This window comes from Schistocerca gregaria, chromosome 1 (assembly GCF_023897955.1).
Source record: "Schistocerca gregaria isolate iqSchGreg1 chromosome 1, iqSchGreg1.2, whole genome shotgun sequence".
In the NCBI taxonomy this organism is placed as follows: Eukaryota; Metazoa; Arthropoda; class Insecta; order Orthoptera; family Acrididae; genus Schistocerca; species Schistocerca gregaria.
Window position 1 is genome coordinate 360,914,191 of NC_064920.1, and position 16,288 is coordinate 360,930,478.

Sequence of the window (16,288 nt, forward strand, 5' to 3'; positions counted from 1 at the left end):
TCTCCATACAAGATAACATGTTGTGTCCATGCTAAGGAATCCTCAGTCTAGTCACAAATTACACTTGTTATCCCACATGATATTCCAATTTTCTGTGTGATGTCTTGTGGCAACCTGTTTTAGACTTTTGCATCAGGATTCTGAACCTTATTTAGTGCACAGTGCATATGGAACTTATTTTTACTTCAACATTGTAGTTATGAATTTCCTAGTTTGTCCTAAATTCATTGTTAGTGTTAATGACAAATGCCATTCAGGAAATAAATGTAATGGCATGTTAGTGTAGGAATCCCAAGGCCTTTGAAAAGGTTTCTGCTCTATCAGCTTCATATAATATTCTTACTACAGGTTTCTGTGGAATAAATAATTTTTTTTGCTGTAGCTGTATTGTCCTAAAATATTATGCCACAGCACAGCATTAAGTGTAAGTAAGCAAAGTATGCCAGCAATACCATCTGTATATGAAGACAATGAGAGAGACTTCTAAGTGAAAAACAGGCAGGACTGACTGATGTGATTAACCTATCCACGCGCTGGTGCCACCTCAACTTCTTATGTGTCCAAGTGCCTTGGAACTTCACACATGGAGGGAGCCTCATCCAGTGTGTACTTATTGCTTTGTACTTGTACTTTCAAACTTAATCTTATTCCTACTGCCAAAATCTCTCCTCAAAATTTTACTTTGTAGGTACCACAATTAAACAAATTATGCTGCTTAGAGTAACCACTTCCATAATTAAAATGTAGTTACAGTTTTTAAATCTCTCTTTACAGTGACTTCTTTAACACCCAAATTTGTAAAATGTCATTTGCTCAGATAATGTTTAACTACATATTGTTTCCAACAGTCATTGGGTATTTATAATGTCCATTCACTTACAGGTAAATTTTAGGTACAACTTTTTGTTTTTATTATATACACTGATTTTTATAAATATTTTAATCTACGATAATCATTGTACAGTTAAAGTTATTAAAAAAATCAAACTGTTATGCCATGATCAAGCTGATTTCCTTGGTAAATCTATCAGTATGACAGCACAAAAAATTTCAATCTTTGTAACATTTCTGGTGTTGAAAGCCTATATTTTATAACCTTATACTCAGAACACTTCAAAAGTAAAAATTGTAATCAGTAACAAATGCACAGGGGTTTAAGAGGTAGGAAATATACATTTATTGTTGAATAGAGTGCAATATTAAAATGATGAAATAACTAAGCTTTTGCTGCATTACTTGTGCTATAGCAAGACCTAACTTTGTTTGCTTTGTGACAAACTAGCACATCACAATTAAAGGCACACCTTTATGTGCTGTCAGTAGAAACACAAATAAATAAATAAATAAATAAATAAAGTGCATCCACCTACCCAACATACTTGTCAAAGACCTCTGAAGTAGTGTCTCCCTCACTTCTTCCCATGGTCACTATCCTTAAAATTACCCCAAGGAGCTACCAAAGACAGCTAACATCTTTCTATGTCATGGCATGGTATACATCTCTTTAACATGATCAATCAGTGTTGATCAGAATTTACATCTGCCTATCCAAATATTTGTAGAAAAAAAAAAGTGGAGCACTGGAGGGATAGCTACTTGAAACATTGCTCATGTCATTTACTAGTTGACATGCATTCACAGCACCGCATTCTACATTGGGATGGCCTCCACCAAACTGGCAGTACACATGAAAGGGTGCTGACGATGTGTCTGGGTATTTGCAGTACCCACTTGCTGATCATGCTATACAGTTCGTCTGAGGATAACTTAGTAGTTGCTGTACCACAAGTTTGTTTTCGATCCTGTCACCCAGTAGCAGTTTCCCTGATCTTAGAAGATGAGACCTTGCTGTCCAGTATATTTATTCTCTTATCTCGTCTTCCTCCTTGCCTCGGCCTACATTAACCTACCTTCAGCATTGCTTAGTAAAATTTCATTTTCTACCTTTGTTGGTGACCCTTTCTTCTCCATGTACTATACTTTACTTGTATTACTCTCACCTCTTTCCATACTCAAGTTTACTTATCAGCCTACAACACCCTCTTCTCTTGTCATCTCTGAACTGCTGGTAACTGCTTTCTGATTTGGTATCTTTGATCTCATACTCTCTGTCATGTCATTTTTTTCATATTTAGGTCCCTCATTAGATCTGAATCCTGAATGCTCTGCTCTGCATCCCCTCTTGCAACCTTCTTTTCTCTACTGAAATAGGAGCTTGTAGTTTTAGAAAAATACAAACACTATACTCAGGTTTACAGCTCCTGAAGGTAAGTACTGGCCAATTCATAAGTTTCTGGATGAATTTAACAGATTTCTGAATGTATTTATTCTTTCTTGCAATTAAGAGCACAGTTAACTATTGCCTTGCAAAGATTTATATAATGGTACTGGAAGAGTGTGGTATTTTTATTGTTACTGTATCCCTGTATTTTTTAAATTGCAAAAGCCTCTAACCAGATGACAAACCTATGCACAAAGCTTCAATTGGGGTAGTTAATGTCTGTCTGACCCAGAAGAAACTAAAAGTTTACCAAATGTGGAAATGAAACTATTTTCTGGCTTTAGAAAAATGAATTATATTTAGTGAACTCTATTATTGCTCCCAGGCACAGAAAATCTCCTTTTCATTTTCATAAACTGGTTTCAGTTATGTAATATTTTTAATAAACTGTAAACAACCAGAGCTAAATAAGAAAATATTTGAACCAGATACAATATATTATCATTCCAGGTGATATTTGTGGGAAGGCCTTCTCCAATACCACCAGCTTAGAACATCATCTCATCACTCACAGTTCAGATCGGCCATATATGTGTGATTCTTGTGGATTTTCTACTAAATATATGAGTCATCTGATTGCACACAAACGAATTCATACAGGTATGTAAACTACCAATCTTTATAAAGAATGATGAAATTTTATCAATCTTCATGGGAAGGTATATGAAAAGCTTCAGAGAGGCCAAAATAAAACTGGTCCAGAAAATATTTACAATGAAGCTGATGTGGGTTTGGGCATTGTTAACGAACTTTGAGCATATGTGACCTTTCAGTCTGAAAAATCACAGGGAGAGAGATCAGGTGATCAAAGTGACTAGCAGACTGTACTGCCTCCACTGACTGTCCTCTGCTCACCGAACACCTCATGCACTCACATCAAGATTTTAAAAGTGGTGTGAGTTGTTGATCCATCTTTCTGAAAATATCCATACAATCATTCATCTTCTACTGAGTTGAACCACATATGGATTAAACAGTTCCTGGACATACCACTTAGAATGAAACAGTTTGGTGGAAGAGATTGTGGAACAGCACTTCAAGTACTGATGAGGATTTTCTCATGCTAATGGAATGTGTTCTGTGAGGTCACATATCCAAACAGGCTGAACCACACCTTGTGAAAGGAAATGAAAAACTGAGCATCCAAAAGTATTGTTACCACTTAACTCAGAAATCACCAGCTGAACTCAACATGCAAAAGTTTGTCTGTACGATTTAACTCCTGCACAGCAATAAAGTTGTAAAGATTCAGATGAAGGTCAGTTTTGGTAATGTTTTGACATGTCAATCTCCTAATTCCCACTTGCACAGATAAATGGCATTGAAATTTCATCATATTTTGTCTGGGATTTCCATCACTTGAGCAATGTTTTCTGGTGTTTGAATTGTTTTCAGATAATTACAGTTTTAACAATTACAGAGCCCATTTTGTGTCATTTTGCCAGTAAGTTTTACATTGCAAACTTTGCAGAGGTTTTGTAACTACACTTCCTATCTTAAGCATTTGCGCAAACAATTCTACCATTTTCCCTGAACTGTGCTTTGCATGACACTCAACAGTGAAAATGCACTGTTTTATCATGAACAATATTTTGCATTACTTCAATATTAAAACATGTCTGCTCTTCTCATGCACTCAAGTGTTCCGACAATGGAAAGTGCTCGGGACTGAGCATGTGGGTGGTGTACAAGTGCAGATGTGTTACAGCAACTGATTGGTTCATTGGAATTAAAGTTTCCAGCATTTTCTGTGATGGGCAGCTCTCCTGTTCATCAACAAGGATCAACTCCATGTCAGTCTTATAAATATTTTCCAGGACAGTTTTGTTTTGCCCAGCCTGTATAACAGTTTTCATAAAGACACTTAGCAGAATGTAGGAGGCTTCAGAGCTGGGAACAACAAAGGCTTAAAGCTATTACAGCTGTAATTGTGACTGGAAAGCAGACAGGAGAAATTTAGATATATTCTTGAATGAAATTGGAGGAAGACAACACCAACACTAGGAAAGCGTTACTGACCTGTCTGATATTGGTTAAGTCTTGTGGAATTTTTTCTTTAGTCTTCCCCTGTGATTATTTGATGTGGTGAACAGTTATTGAATAAATGTACACAACACTGTAGAATTTAGATTTTCATTCTGTTCCTGTTTATTGACACTAAACTCAGTTACACTGGTCAGCTTATTTATAATTTGTTGTTATAGATTTCATGACATAGGTTGCTAATCTACACAAACAGCGAGTGGCCTTTCGAAATTATCAACAGGCAAAACCTAATAACTATATAATGTATAACATATACATGGTCATATATTGAATGCTCACCCATGACAGCATGAAAATTACTTGATGGAATATATACTCAACTTAAAATATGCACTCATTGAAAACTTGTTAATTACATAGGACTAACATACAAATGTGTGAATGCCTATTTATAGATGCAAAAATGACAGAAATGATAAAATGTTCAAATATAAGTCTATTACAGTTTAGATATTACCATAAAAACAGAAAAGGTGAAATATAAAAACACATGAAAGGCAGTGAAATAAACTTGTTTACACAAAAGCTGTATGATTAGAAAATGGCAAAAGGTACTGTTTTATGAATGGGAAATTTTAACATACAAGGGGGTTTCTGAAGCTTGCTAAGATCTTTCTTGGGACTCCAGGGGCTTCAGTTGCTGTGTCTGTTGCTAAACTCTAGTTGTCTTTTGCAAGGGATGCCCTTTCTTAAACGCCAATAAATCTTTTCGTATTGTCATCATACTTGTATGTTCAGTTCCCACTAACTGATAAGTCCTCTTGCAATGTGGTGTAGGATTGTGTTACAAATTGTTTTGATAATCAATAGTGTGGGTTAGTGAAATGCTTTAACTTACTGTTCACATTCTGTAATTTCATCTCCTAATAAAAGATGCAGAAACAAAACAAAGAAAACAAGTAAACACAAAAATGTCAATCACTAACCCAAATATTACTTTGAAAATAATTGTGCTTAACTAGCTCTGATGGAGGTGGTACACAATTGACTTTGTGTGACTGCTGTGGTCTGCTGTAGTTGAACTTTGAAATAAATTCACACATTAACTTTCAGGAGATGATACACATGTTAAATTCTAGTAAAAATGTCACATTGTGCCATGCTGGGAACCGTAGGCACTGGAGACTATTTACCACGTTCTCAGCCATGAGGTTGCCAAAGGCCTGATACCATGGCCTGGTAGTGAAATATCCATCACTATGTGTATGACAATCTATGTGTTAATGGAACATGGTTTCTAGCTATTTATATTGCAAGAAAGTGGAAAAAAAGGAAACTTGTGGAAAGCAAGAAACATTGATAAGTAGTAGTTCTTACTACCATCCACTGAAACGGTGTCTAGCATGAGAAAAAATAAAATTCATGATGTTACTAAATATTTGTGGGTAAAAATATCAGAAATAGTGTAATGTTAAATACTATAATTTTTTCCCCTGTGGTGTTTTCTCTGCATGTACATGGTGTCCGTACTTAAAAGTTCTGATTCAAAACACTGTAGAAAGAGAACCACTGCTCAGAATGATGTCAAATTTGAACAGCACATTAATGATGCAGGGTTGGACTGTCATGGGGAAAAACTACTTTAACCAATAGATGGTGCTGTAAGCTACAGAATACGCATACCAACAGACATGCAGGACATGGCTGTTCCGCAGTTTGCTTCAGATATGTCCAACATGACTGTCTCCATGGAGGATCACACACTGCTGGTAAAGCTTTTTTGTAAGAATGGTGTCTATATACCAATAGCCCTGCAGAAGTTCTGGACATTCAGGGGTATGAAAAACAGGTATTGGTGTGATGACTGCTAAGGGTCTGGAAAAAAGAATTACAAAATTTTAAATGACAGGTTTTTAGCACCTCATTCTGTCCCTGCAAACATAAGTGACAGTGGAATATAAGCATTCCATGTGACTAGTATTTGTCATTAGTGAAATATAGATGATTCCATGCCTCTCTTAACAGTTAATTGTGCAGCCTTCCATGCTTGCAAGCTATCTTGTGTAGATGTGTTTTATGTGGAAATAAATCTTCAATTCTACCAGATACCATATATTTGGTGACCACAATGATAACACAACAAAATGACCGTGCCAGCTTCAGCATTCCGCACCGCATCACAACGTGAACATTCCTTACGTCTACATCAGCCGAGCCGCACTCATTTTTGCACGAAAATGGACAATACGCAAGTCACCACAGAGCCAGCTACAAGCAGCACAGTTAACAGGGTTACAATTAAGCACCTGCTATTCTGGCAACATAACCTGTTGTTGTGGTTTGCGCAACTTGAAAGTCAGTTCGTCCCTGCACAGGTATCAACAGATGAAAAGAAGTATAGTTATGCAGTTGCAGCACTACCAGAGGACTTAGCTGCTGAAGTACAAGATATCCTTGCTGCACCACCCAATGCCGAATGTTATGTGTCTATTAAGAATGCGCTAGTGACACACTTATCACAATCATAATTGAAGTAACCAGAGAATCTTTTTTGGACTGAGGAGATCAGTGATTGAACCCTGTCACAACTTTTAAGCCACTTGTGCACACTGGCAAGCAAAACAGTAAGTGATGACATGCTGTGCAATAATATTTAGTTGTCTCGATTACCCTCTGACACTCAAAAAATTGTGACAGTGCGCATGGATGATTTAAATGCACTAGCACAAACAGAGGGCAGGATTTTCGAGATGTATCCCACAGCAAATGTGTCAACATGACACCGTGGCAAGAGAGTATGTCTGCAGTGGCACTAGCATTGCTCCAGTTGCAATTAGCAGAGCTTACCGTGCAAGTAGCCACATTACACATGACGCACACGTCATCGATCGTACCTCTGGTTGTCAAGAAGTTGTAATTGCTTGCCATTGACACAAAATATGTGTTGACACCTCAATAAATTTGGCAACAACACGTGAAATTGTACACCACCAAGAAAATTGTAACAGCAACAACTACTCATACCGGTAATGCACGTAGACTTTTTGCCACAGTCTGCCACATGAAAGTACAAACCTAGTCGACACAGGGGCAGAAGTGTCCGTATAACTGGTAACTCATGCACTACACCGGAGCTGCAACAACGATTACTGTATATTTGCCGCTAACAACTCTAAGATTAAAACATACAGTCAGGTCACATTGTTCCTTAAGCTTGGCTATGCTGTACATTTGAGTGGCACTTCACAGTGGCAGATATATCACAGCCTATCATAGAAGCTGATTTTTTATCTTTTTATGATCTGATACTTGACGTCTGACACAAGCTGCTGATTGATTCCACTACAACCTGCATACTCCAGGAAAGGTGTGTTGCATCACTCCGATGACGGTACGTGCGGTAGCAGGAGATGCACTGTACACATGATTGCTAAAAGAATTTCCAAAAATCATGCAGCAGTTACCTACTCTCCCGCTGGTTAGACACACAACATTACATCACGTTTTAGCCACGCCAGGCCTGTCATCTCACGCTGGGCCTAGATGTTTGATGCCAGAGCAGTTGCAAATGATGAAACAGGAATTCCACAGCATGCTGTCAATGGGCATTTGCAGAGTTTCGAGTAGCAGTTGTGCAGTTCCAATCCATGTGGTACCCAAGAAGAGGAACGGATGATGTCCAGGTGATGATTACTGACAGCAGATCGGTACCCGGTGCCATATGGAAGACTTCTCTCCCAGTGTTCATGGAAAGGCAATATTTTCCACTGTTGATCTAGTCCAAGCATATTATTAGATCCCTGTTGCCACAGAAGATATCCCGAAAACACAGAAGATATCCTGAAGACAGCAGCGACAACACATTTCGGTCTATTTGAGTTCACTAGGATAACTTTTGGTCTGTGCAATGCAGCACAGATGTTTCAACATTTCATGGATGAGATCACTATTGGCTTTTACTTCTGTTATGTTTATATAGATGATATTTTGGTGATGTTTGCAATGGAAGAAGAACGTTTACATCATCTGGCTCAGATATTTAATCATTTTTACACACAAGGCTTAGAAATTAATCCTTGAGAGTGTACTTTCAGAGTTAGGGAAGTGCTATTTATGGGTTACACGGTAGGCACGCATAGTACTCGACTGCCGCAAGATAAAGTGAAAGCCATAAACAAGTACCCTCGTAACATTATAGTCACAGAGCTACACCAGTTTTCAGGGGTCATACATTTTTACCAAAGATCTGTATACAATTACACATCGATAATGGTGCCCTTGAATGAATTTCTTGGGGGCACACCAAAGCCAAACAATAAGTTGCATTGGACAATGGCAGCAGTTGACGCTTTTTATGCTGTAATAACAGCAGTTGCAGAGGCTGCACAAGTAGCACACTCTGTAGCACAGGCTCCACTTGCACTTATGGTTGATGCCTCACGGCCGTTGGCACTGTACTACAACAACTGGTCAAGTATCGTTGGCTGCCCATAGTATTCTTCAGTCAGAACTTGTCACCTTCACAGCGACCTATAGCCATGAACTGTATACAGCTTACGCCACATTCAAGAAATTCAGGCATTTTTTAGAAGGGCTGACAGTTCATTATTTGTACAGATCACAAGCCGCTAACATACACCTTTGCTGTAAAACCAGAGAAAGCATCGCTGAGGCAACTACACCATTTAGATTCCAAAGGCCAATTCACCGCCTGCATTGTGTATAGACAAGGGAAGCTGAACATACCAGCAGATGGCCTCTCATGTGTAGAGGCTGTGAACGTGACAGCAGACACCTGCTCACACGTTGAAGCTGTAACAGCTACTGTTGATTTTGATGCTCTCGCACAATCTGGCACATCCAGGAGCACGAGCCACTATTAGATTGGTGAAACAAAGTTTTGTGTGGCCTGGAATGCTTGCAGACTGCAAAATATTTGTCAAGCAATGCATCGCATGTTAGAGGAACAAGATTACACACTGTGATGTAGCACCAATAGGTGCATTTCTGTCACCGAATCAACATTTCGAAAATGTGCACATTGACATCATAGGCCCATCCATAGTCTCAGAAGGCTATAATTATTGTCTAACAGTTGTGGATCAATTTACCAGGTGGCCTGAAGCATTCCCCATGATGGATATCAGAGCTGGAACCATGACACAGACATTTTTTCACGGTTGGATCACCAGATTCGGTGTAACACAACGGATTATCACAGACCAGGGATGACAATTTGAAGCCTTCCTTTTCAGAGCATTAGCTACATTATTAAGCATAAAGTTTATATGCACCACAGCCTATCATCCTGCATAAAATAGTTGAACACCTTCATCACCAACTGAAAGCAGCTCTATGATGTCACAGGAAACCGCTATGTCTGGCAGGTGAATTCTTTCACAGCATGGCAGATAATACAGTTGATGCATCGGACTTTGCTACTAGATTATGAGAGCACATAAGTCAGTGTAGACCAATGGCACTCAGAAGTCAGGCTGGGAGACACTCATTTGTGTTCACAGATCTTGAGAACAGCACACATGTTTTCTTATGCAGTTATGCAGTACCCAAGCCGTTGCAGCCACTGTACAATGGACCATATCCAGTGGTTAAGAGAGGTAGCCACACATTCCAGATTAGAGTAAATGGTATGCCTACCACCGTCGCACTTGAACAACTCAAGCCCGCATTCTTTGACACAATGGACACAGCTAGGACTGCAGGAGGCGAATGAGAAGATATCAGAGTAGCACCAGAAAATGTTCCCGTACACCACAGCCACCATGAGACACTATGGATGCCAGGTGTGTCAGAGAAGAAAATGACACCAAAGACTGTTACCTCACATCCTGCTGAAACCACTGGCTCCAGTGGCACAATGCCAGGTTTCAAGAAAGCAGTGGTAACACATGCAGGACGACACGTGATGTTTAATGTGCAACGTCATTAACACTTGGGGGTGAGTCATGTAGCATTTCATTCTGTTCCCGCAAAGGCGAGTGTACAATGGTATGTAAACATTCCGTGTGGCTAGTATTTTTCATTATAATTACTCTTTGATATTAGTGATATAGACGATTCCATGCTTCGCTTAACAGTTAATTGTTCAGCCTTCCATGCTTGCAAGCTATCCTGTACAGATGTGTTTTATGTGGAAATAAATGTTCAATTCTACCAGGTCAACAGGTTCTTTAAAAGTTAAATGTGGCAGAGGGAGGAAAGCAGTTGGTCCAATGTCTGTGAATGATGTGGCCATGGCAATGCAGGAAGGATTGAGTGGTGGTGTGCAAACATGCCATATATGGGGAATTGTCTGAACATTGGACATACCTGTGAGCACAGTGCATAAAATCCTATGAAATATCCTGCTTTGCTATCCACACACAATCACTCATGTTCAGGAATTACTTCATGCTGACTTTCCTGTGCAACAAATGTCCCTTTTTGGAAATTTCAGTCTTGATCTGGAAGTGGATAGTGAATGGCCAAGGAACATTCTGTGGACAGATGAAGCCCATTTCCATCTCCCGGTACAATTGCAAAACATGGGAAACATAAAACTTGGATGCACATCAACCAGTACCTCTTCGTTCTGCAAGGGTGACTGTGTGGTGTGAGATGATAACATCATTTATTGTAGGGCCATATTTTTTCAAGGAGATGAATCCTGCGGAAAATGTTATGAGAGTCTTTTGCACACCAAAGTCATTACAACACTCCACAGCATGGAAAGTGGGTGCTACAGAGGCAATTTCAGAAATGTCAGGCTTCTCAGCCATTATTTTTCTACAGCCTGGCTGTCCAGTACTCCTGATCTTAATCCATATGACTCCTGGCTGTGGGGTTATCTAAATGATGATGTGCTAAGTGCTCCAATGACAAATGTTACTGAACTGAAGGCACACATTGTGCAACACATTCTGAATGTGATCCATGAGACACTCTGGCCTGTTGTGGAACATGCTATTTCTTGGTATCAGCTTGTGGCAGAAATTAGTGGGAAACATAATGAACATATCTAGTTCCAGTCTCATGACAGTTAGAAACAGATTCATTTAAATTTTTATTTGGTTTTTGGACCCAGGGCAATTAAAAACCAATTTAATTTTGTTTTTCATGTGGTTTCTGGCCACAGGACAATTAGAAACTGAATTTTTCCATCCAATGTGGTACAACCTTGCTGTGGTGAATGGCCTTACCTAACAGTGCCACAGCTGTTGATTGCTGAACTTGTGCAGTCACGCACATTGAACAATATGGATGGTATAATGTGAAAACTCAAACTATAGTTGTTGTATTGTGATTCATCTGCCCCATTTACATAAAGACCATGCACCATCTATTGGTAAAATTTTCATGTTTTGTTCCATGATATTTCCCTTGTGTCAATAATATGCTATTCAAATTTGATGCCATTTTGAGAAGTGGTTCTCTTTCTGCAGTGTTTTGAAACTGGAGCTTTAATTGTGGATGTACTGTATATAATAATACATTAGATGTGGTACTGATAAATTGAGAATGCTTGAACCAGTACAAATTGTGAATATTTGAACCAGTTTTGTACCTTCAAACATTTGGTCTGTTCCATTTACAGATATGCTATGTGTGACCCATTCACTATTTATCCTCTTGTTAAATGTTTATGTATTATATCATTCATTAAGCAAAAATTGTGTAATTTAATTTCCCTTCTGTATTCTGTAAGTACTTTACCAGGAAAGGTTAAGTAAAATATGAAGATAAATTTACTCAAGGTTTAGAAGTTTTGAAGACACACATTTTGGTGTCACTATCCAACTGTTGACTCTAGAGTTTTGATGCTTCTTTATTGTACTTATCTACATTATTACATGCTGCATTTGTTACTTGCTATATTACAATGAATCAATGAGGAAACATATTTCATTTTGAAATGATTAATGGCTACTACAGATTCTTGATACTAAATCAAAATTACATATGTGGTTGTATAGCACACTACCTCATTATTACTTCACACGTAAATGTAAACATCACTGTAACAGATTTCCAGACTGATGTCTATTCTTGAAGTATGTGGACATTTGCCTGCTGTAAATGGTCAGACAAGAGACCCTTTTCCCCTTGTTGCAATAAATTGTTGCTAACTAGAAGAGATGTTATATTGTAATCTCATTAAGATCTCTGTAGCTATTACATACAGAGATTCTTACCTCTGCAGAAGGTCATTTTGACTGTATGGGTGTGCCATAGATATATAATATCAAAAAGCACTTGGCTTGCTGGCGATTTAGCTATGCAGGTGTTTTATGATGTTACAATGAATGTAATATGATGTGTTGGGCACATAATGGAACATTGTCACTTACAAAGCAATTACTTCTTTATAAAAAAAAGACCATTTAATTGCTCTCCATAGCAGTGTTTCAGATCTTTGAAGTCTGATGATATGTGTGAACTATGAGAGTTGTTTCCATTAGCAAACTTTTTATTTTTTCAGGAGATGTATATCATTGCTCGTACCCACAATGCCAGTATTCAACAGCAAAGAAGTCACAGCTTGGATCTCATATACGAGTTCACGTAGAACAACGTCCCCACTCGTGTTCTACTTGTGGGCGAGGCTTCCTTGAAAAAAGCCATCTGGTAATGCATATTCCACTAAAATAACTCTCATGTTTATTTCAGATTTAGTATCAACATCTTGGATGGAAGAAGAGCTACTGTGGGATATATACAACTATTCAAAATGTTTGGATGATGTTTTCTTCTATGGAAAAGTTTGAGAGAGGGAAAAAGACAAATGACACTGATGTTGTCGTAATATTCATGTTTATTGTTCTTTTGCCTAAGATGCTATGACAGCTTTAGACATACATTTATAGGCTTTTGCATCGTAAGTGAAATGTTTACCATGAGTTGTAAGGGTGTTGCAGACATGGAACACTTTCTCTGTGCATTAATTGCACTGAACTATATTTCTACAGAACTGAAAAGCCCAGAATTATGAACATTATTAGTTCTTTTAGAACAATAGCCAGTCTCATGGAAAGATTCAAAATGTTTACTGAATGTTTCACATGGTTCTGATGAGTTTGAGTGAGATTGTTAAACAGCAGATGAATATTACCAGCAATATAAAATCAAACTGGGCTGAGGACCAATTGATACACTGTCTGATCAAAAGTATCTGGTCATCCCTATGTAGGATCACTAAATGTCATGAGAAGTAGACCTATCAGTGTAAAATATGTTTGGGAGTATTGTGATGTCAGTAGAAAAGCAATAACGGCAGAATGGGTCAATCAGCTCACTTATTTCGAATGTGGACTAGTCCTCGGATGTCACCTAGTAACATATCCATCAGTGACATATCGCCCCCTTATAAAGCTGCCCAAGTCAACTGTGGGTGATGTGATTCTGATGTGGAAATGCAAAAAAGCAGAAACAGCTAAACCAATAACAGCAGACCCCATGTACTGACAGACAGGGACTGTCAAGCATTGTGGAGGGTGGCTGTAAAAAACTGCATGAAATCAGTGGAGTAGGTCAATCATTCTCTACATAATGCTACCATTACTCCAACTAGCACAATGGCTGTTCATAGGGAGTTAAAAAGAATGGGATCCATTGGTTGAGTATCAAATCATAAATCACACGTTTCTGTAGTCAGTGCAATGCTAAGTGACACTTGAGATCGTGTAAGGAGTGAAGCCACTGGACAGTGGACACCTGATAGTGACTGATTTAGAGTCATGAATCACAATATATATTGTGGCAATCCAATGGAAGAATTTTTGTTTGCTGAATGTCTGGAGAACGCTACCTACCAACATGCATAGTGCCAACAGTGAAGTATGGAGTGTGTGGTGTCTTTCATGGTTAGGGTGTGGTCCCCTTATTGCACTTAAGAAAATGCTAAATGCATGAGGATATGAACACATTTTACAGCATTGTGTACTTCAAGCAGTAGAGGAACAGTTCAGAGCCAACGATTAATGGTATCAGCATGACATTGTACGCTGCCATAGAGCAGCATCCATGTGACACACCTGAACTGGACTGCCCCTCTCCAGAGTTCCAACTTGATCCCAATGGAACACGTTTCAGATGAGTTAGAATATCAACTTCGCTCAAGAAATCAGATCAACATCATTACTTTCTCTGGTTTTGGCTCTTGAGGAAGAATGAGTTGCCATTTGTTCACAGACAATTTTTAGACACGTCGCAGAAAGTGTCTACTGCATAGTTCAAGCTATCATAAATGCAAAGTATGGACACAGCCCACATTGATGTCCACTAACAGGTGTCTGGATCTTTTTGATCAGATAATGTACAATATAAATGACTACCATATAAGTAATTAATTCAGGACCCAAAAGCAACATTTTTTGATTTATTAACTCCACTTATATAAATAATGTAATTAATTGCACTGAACTATACTTCTACAGAACGGAATAGCCCAAAATTATGAACATTATTAGTTCTTTTATAATAACTGCCAGTCTCATGGAAATATTCAAAATGTTTACTGAATATTTCACACGGTTCTGATGAGTTTGAGTGAGATTGTTAAACTGCAGATAAGTATTACCAGCAACATAAAACTAAACTGGACTGAGGACCATTTGATACACTATCCGATCAAAAGTATCTCGTCACCCCTGTGTAGGATCACTAAATGTCGTGAGAAGTGGACCTACCAGTGTAAAAGAAGACTGAAAATGTTCAATTACAATTATGAATTATGATGGATTGATACTCACCATATAGAGAAGGCACTGATAAGCAAAAAGGGACATTTAAAACTAGAGTGTTGGATGTTTTTGCTATTGTATAGAGTACTTCATCAGATAAAGGAACACAGACATGTGCAGTTAACACATAATTATCTCTGGACGATAATAATCATATCAGATATCAAAGTCCATTCAGCCAAGATCAAATTATTTTAGATGTTAATAACTAGCTCACTAAATTTTCAGTCAGTAACATATTTATAACGTTTTGGTTTTCAAACTATACCAAGAAATATATTTCTGTAATTACCATTTGGTACAAGAATCAGAAAACTTAACAGTTTCTTATGTACATCCATTCACTTAGATTTCAGATTTTTCTGTAGTTTGTCATGCAAAAAATTCCAGTAGCACTTTTCATGACATAAAATTACAGAACATTTGAAACCATTTCTCTGCTTCTTTTTCTGCAGAATGAAAATATAAATGTGATACCTAGTGTAAAAAAAAAAAAATTGAGGTGAAAAATTATAAGACTGTTTTTGTTGCACCAAAAGCAGAATTCAGTAGTAAAAACTATAAAATTACAAGGGGATGGAATAGCTGGCAACAATTTACCTGAAGAAGGCAAAATTGCAGTGCTGCAGATAATCACATATTAAGTTATGAAAGTTATTACATAACTATCGAAACTTTTAGTTTCTGTATTAAGGATCAAAACGGGATAGGTTGGGAAGGAAGACCATGTCTCTCAGAGCCCACATTGAGAATGTTCACGTGTTGTAAGTTGGCTGCCCTCATTCCACAACAGCCCTCTCAACCTGGGCTCTGAGTGAACTGCTTCTCTTTTTCCACACCTGTCCCTTTTTCCTCTCTGGGGAAGAAAATCAGTTCCAAAAACAATGTACAATTTTTTCTACTTTTAAATGTGCCTATCAGCAGTTCTGGAATATTGTCTTCTGAAGGCAAATAGTTGCCAGTCATTCAGTTCCTTGTGATTCAGTTTTCTCAAGTGATCTTTTTTTTTAAATATAATTAACCTTTCTGGCATTCTTCCTATAGTTTTGATCATGTAGTGTAATTCTTGCCTGTTGTATTTCTTGTCCTTTGATGGTCTCTTTTCTATGCTCCGTTATCTTTTTTCCTATTTAACAAATCCTTTTCCCATGTTCAACAAACCTTTTATTTATTTCATAACTTTTTTCTCTACCCAGAAATATTTTCTGTGCGTCCCCTGACCATTTTTTATTACCATTCACTTTTCTTTGTTTACAAATCTTTTTAGAATTTTGGCAATATA

At 37.9% G+C, this 16,288-nt stretch overlaps 1 protein-coding gene across 2 annotated transcripts in view; it reads left to right on the top strand.

Annotated features, from left to right (window-relative positions):
• Nucleotides 1-16,288, top strand: part of LOC126346225 (myoneurin-like) — a 103,256-nt gene that overhangs the window by 63,780 nt on the left and 23,188 nt on the right. For both annotated transcript variants that reach the window (XM_050002168.1, XM_050002169.1), the window contains exons 8-9: nt 2,732-2,881; nt 12,747-12,892. In XM_050002168.1, coding sequence (XP_049858125.1) covers nt 2,732-2,881; nt 12,747-12,892 — 296 coding nt within the window. The remainder of the gene's footprint in view (nt 1-2,731; nt 2,882-12,746; nt 12,893-16,288) is intronic.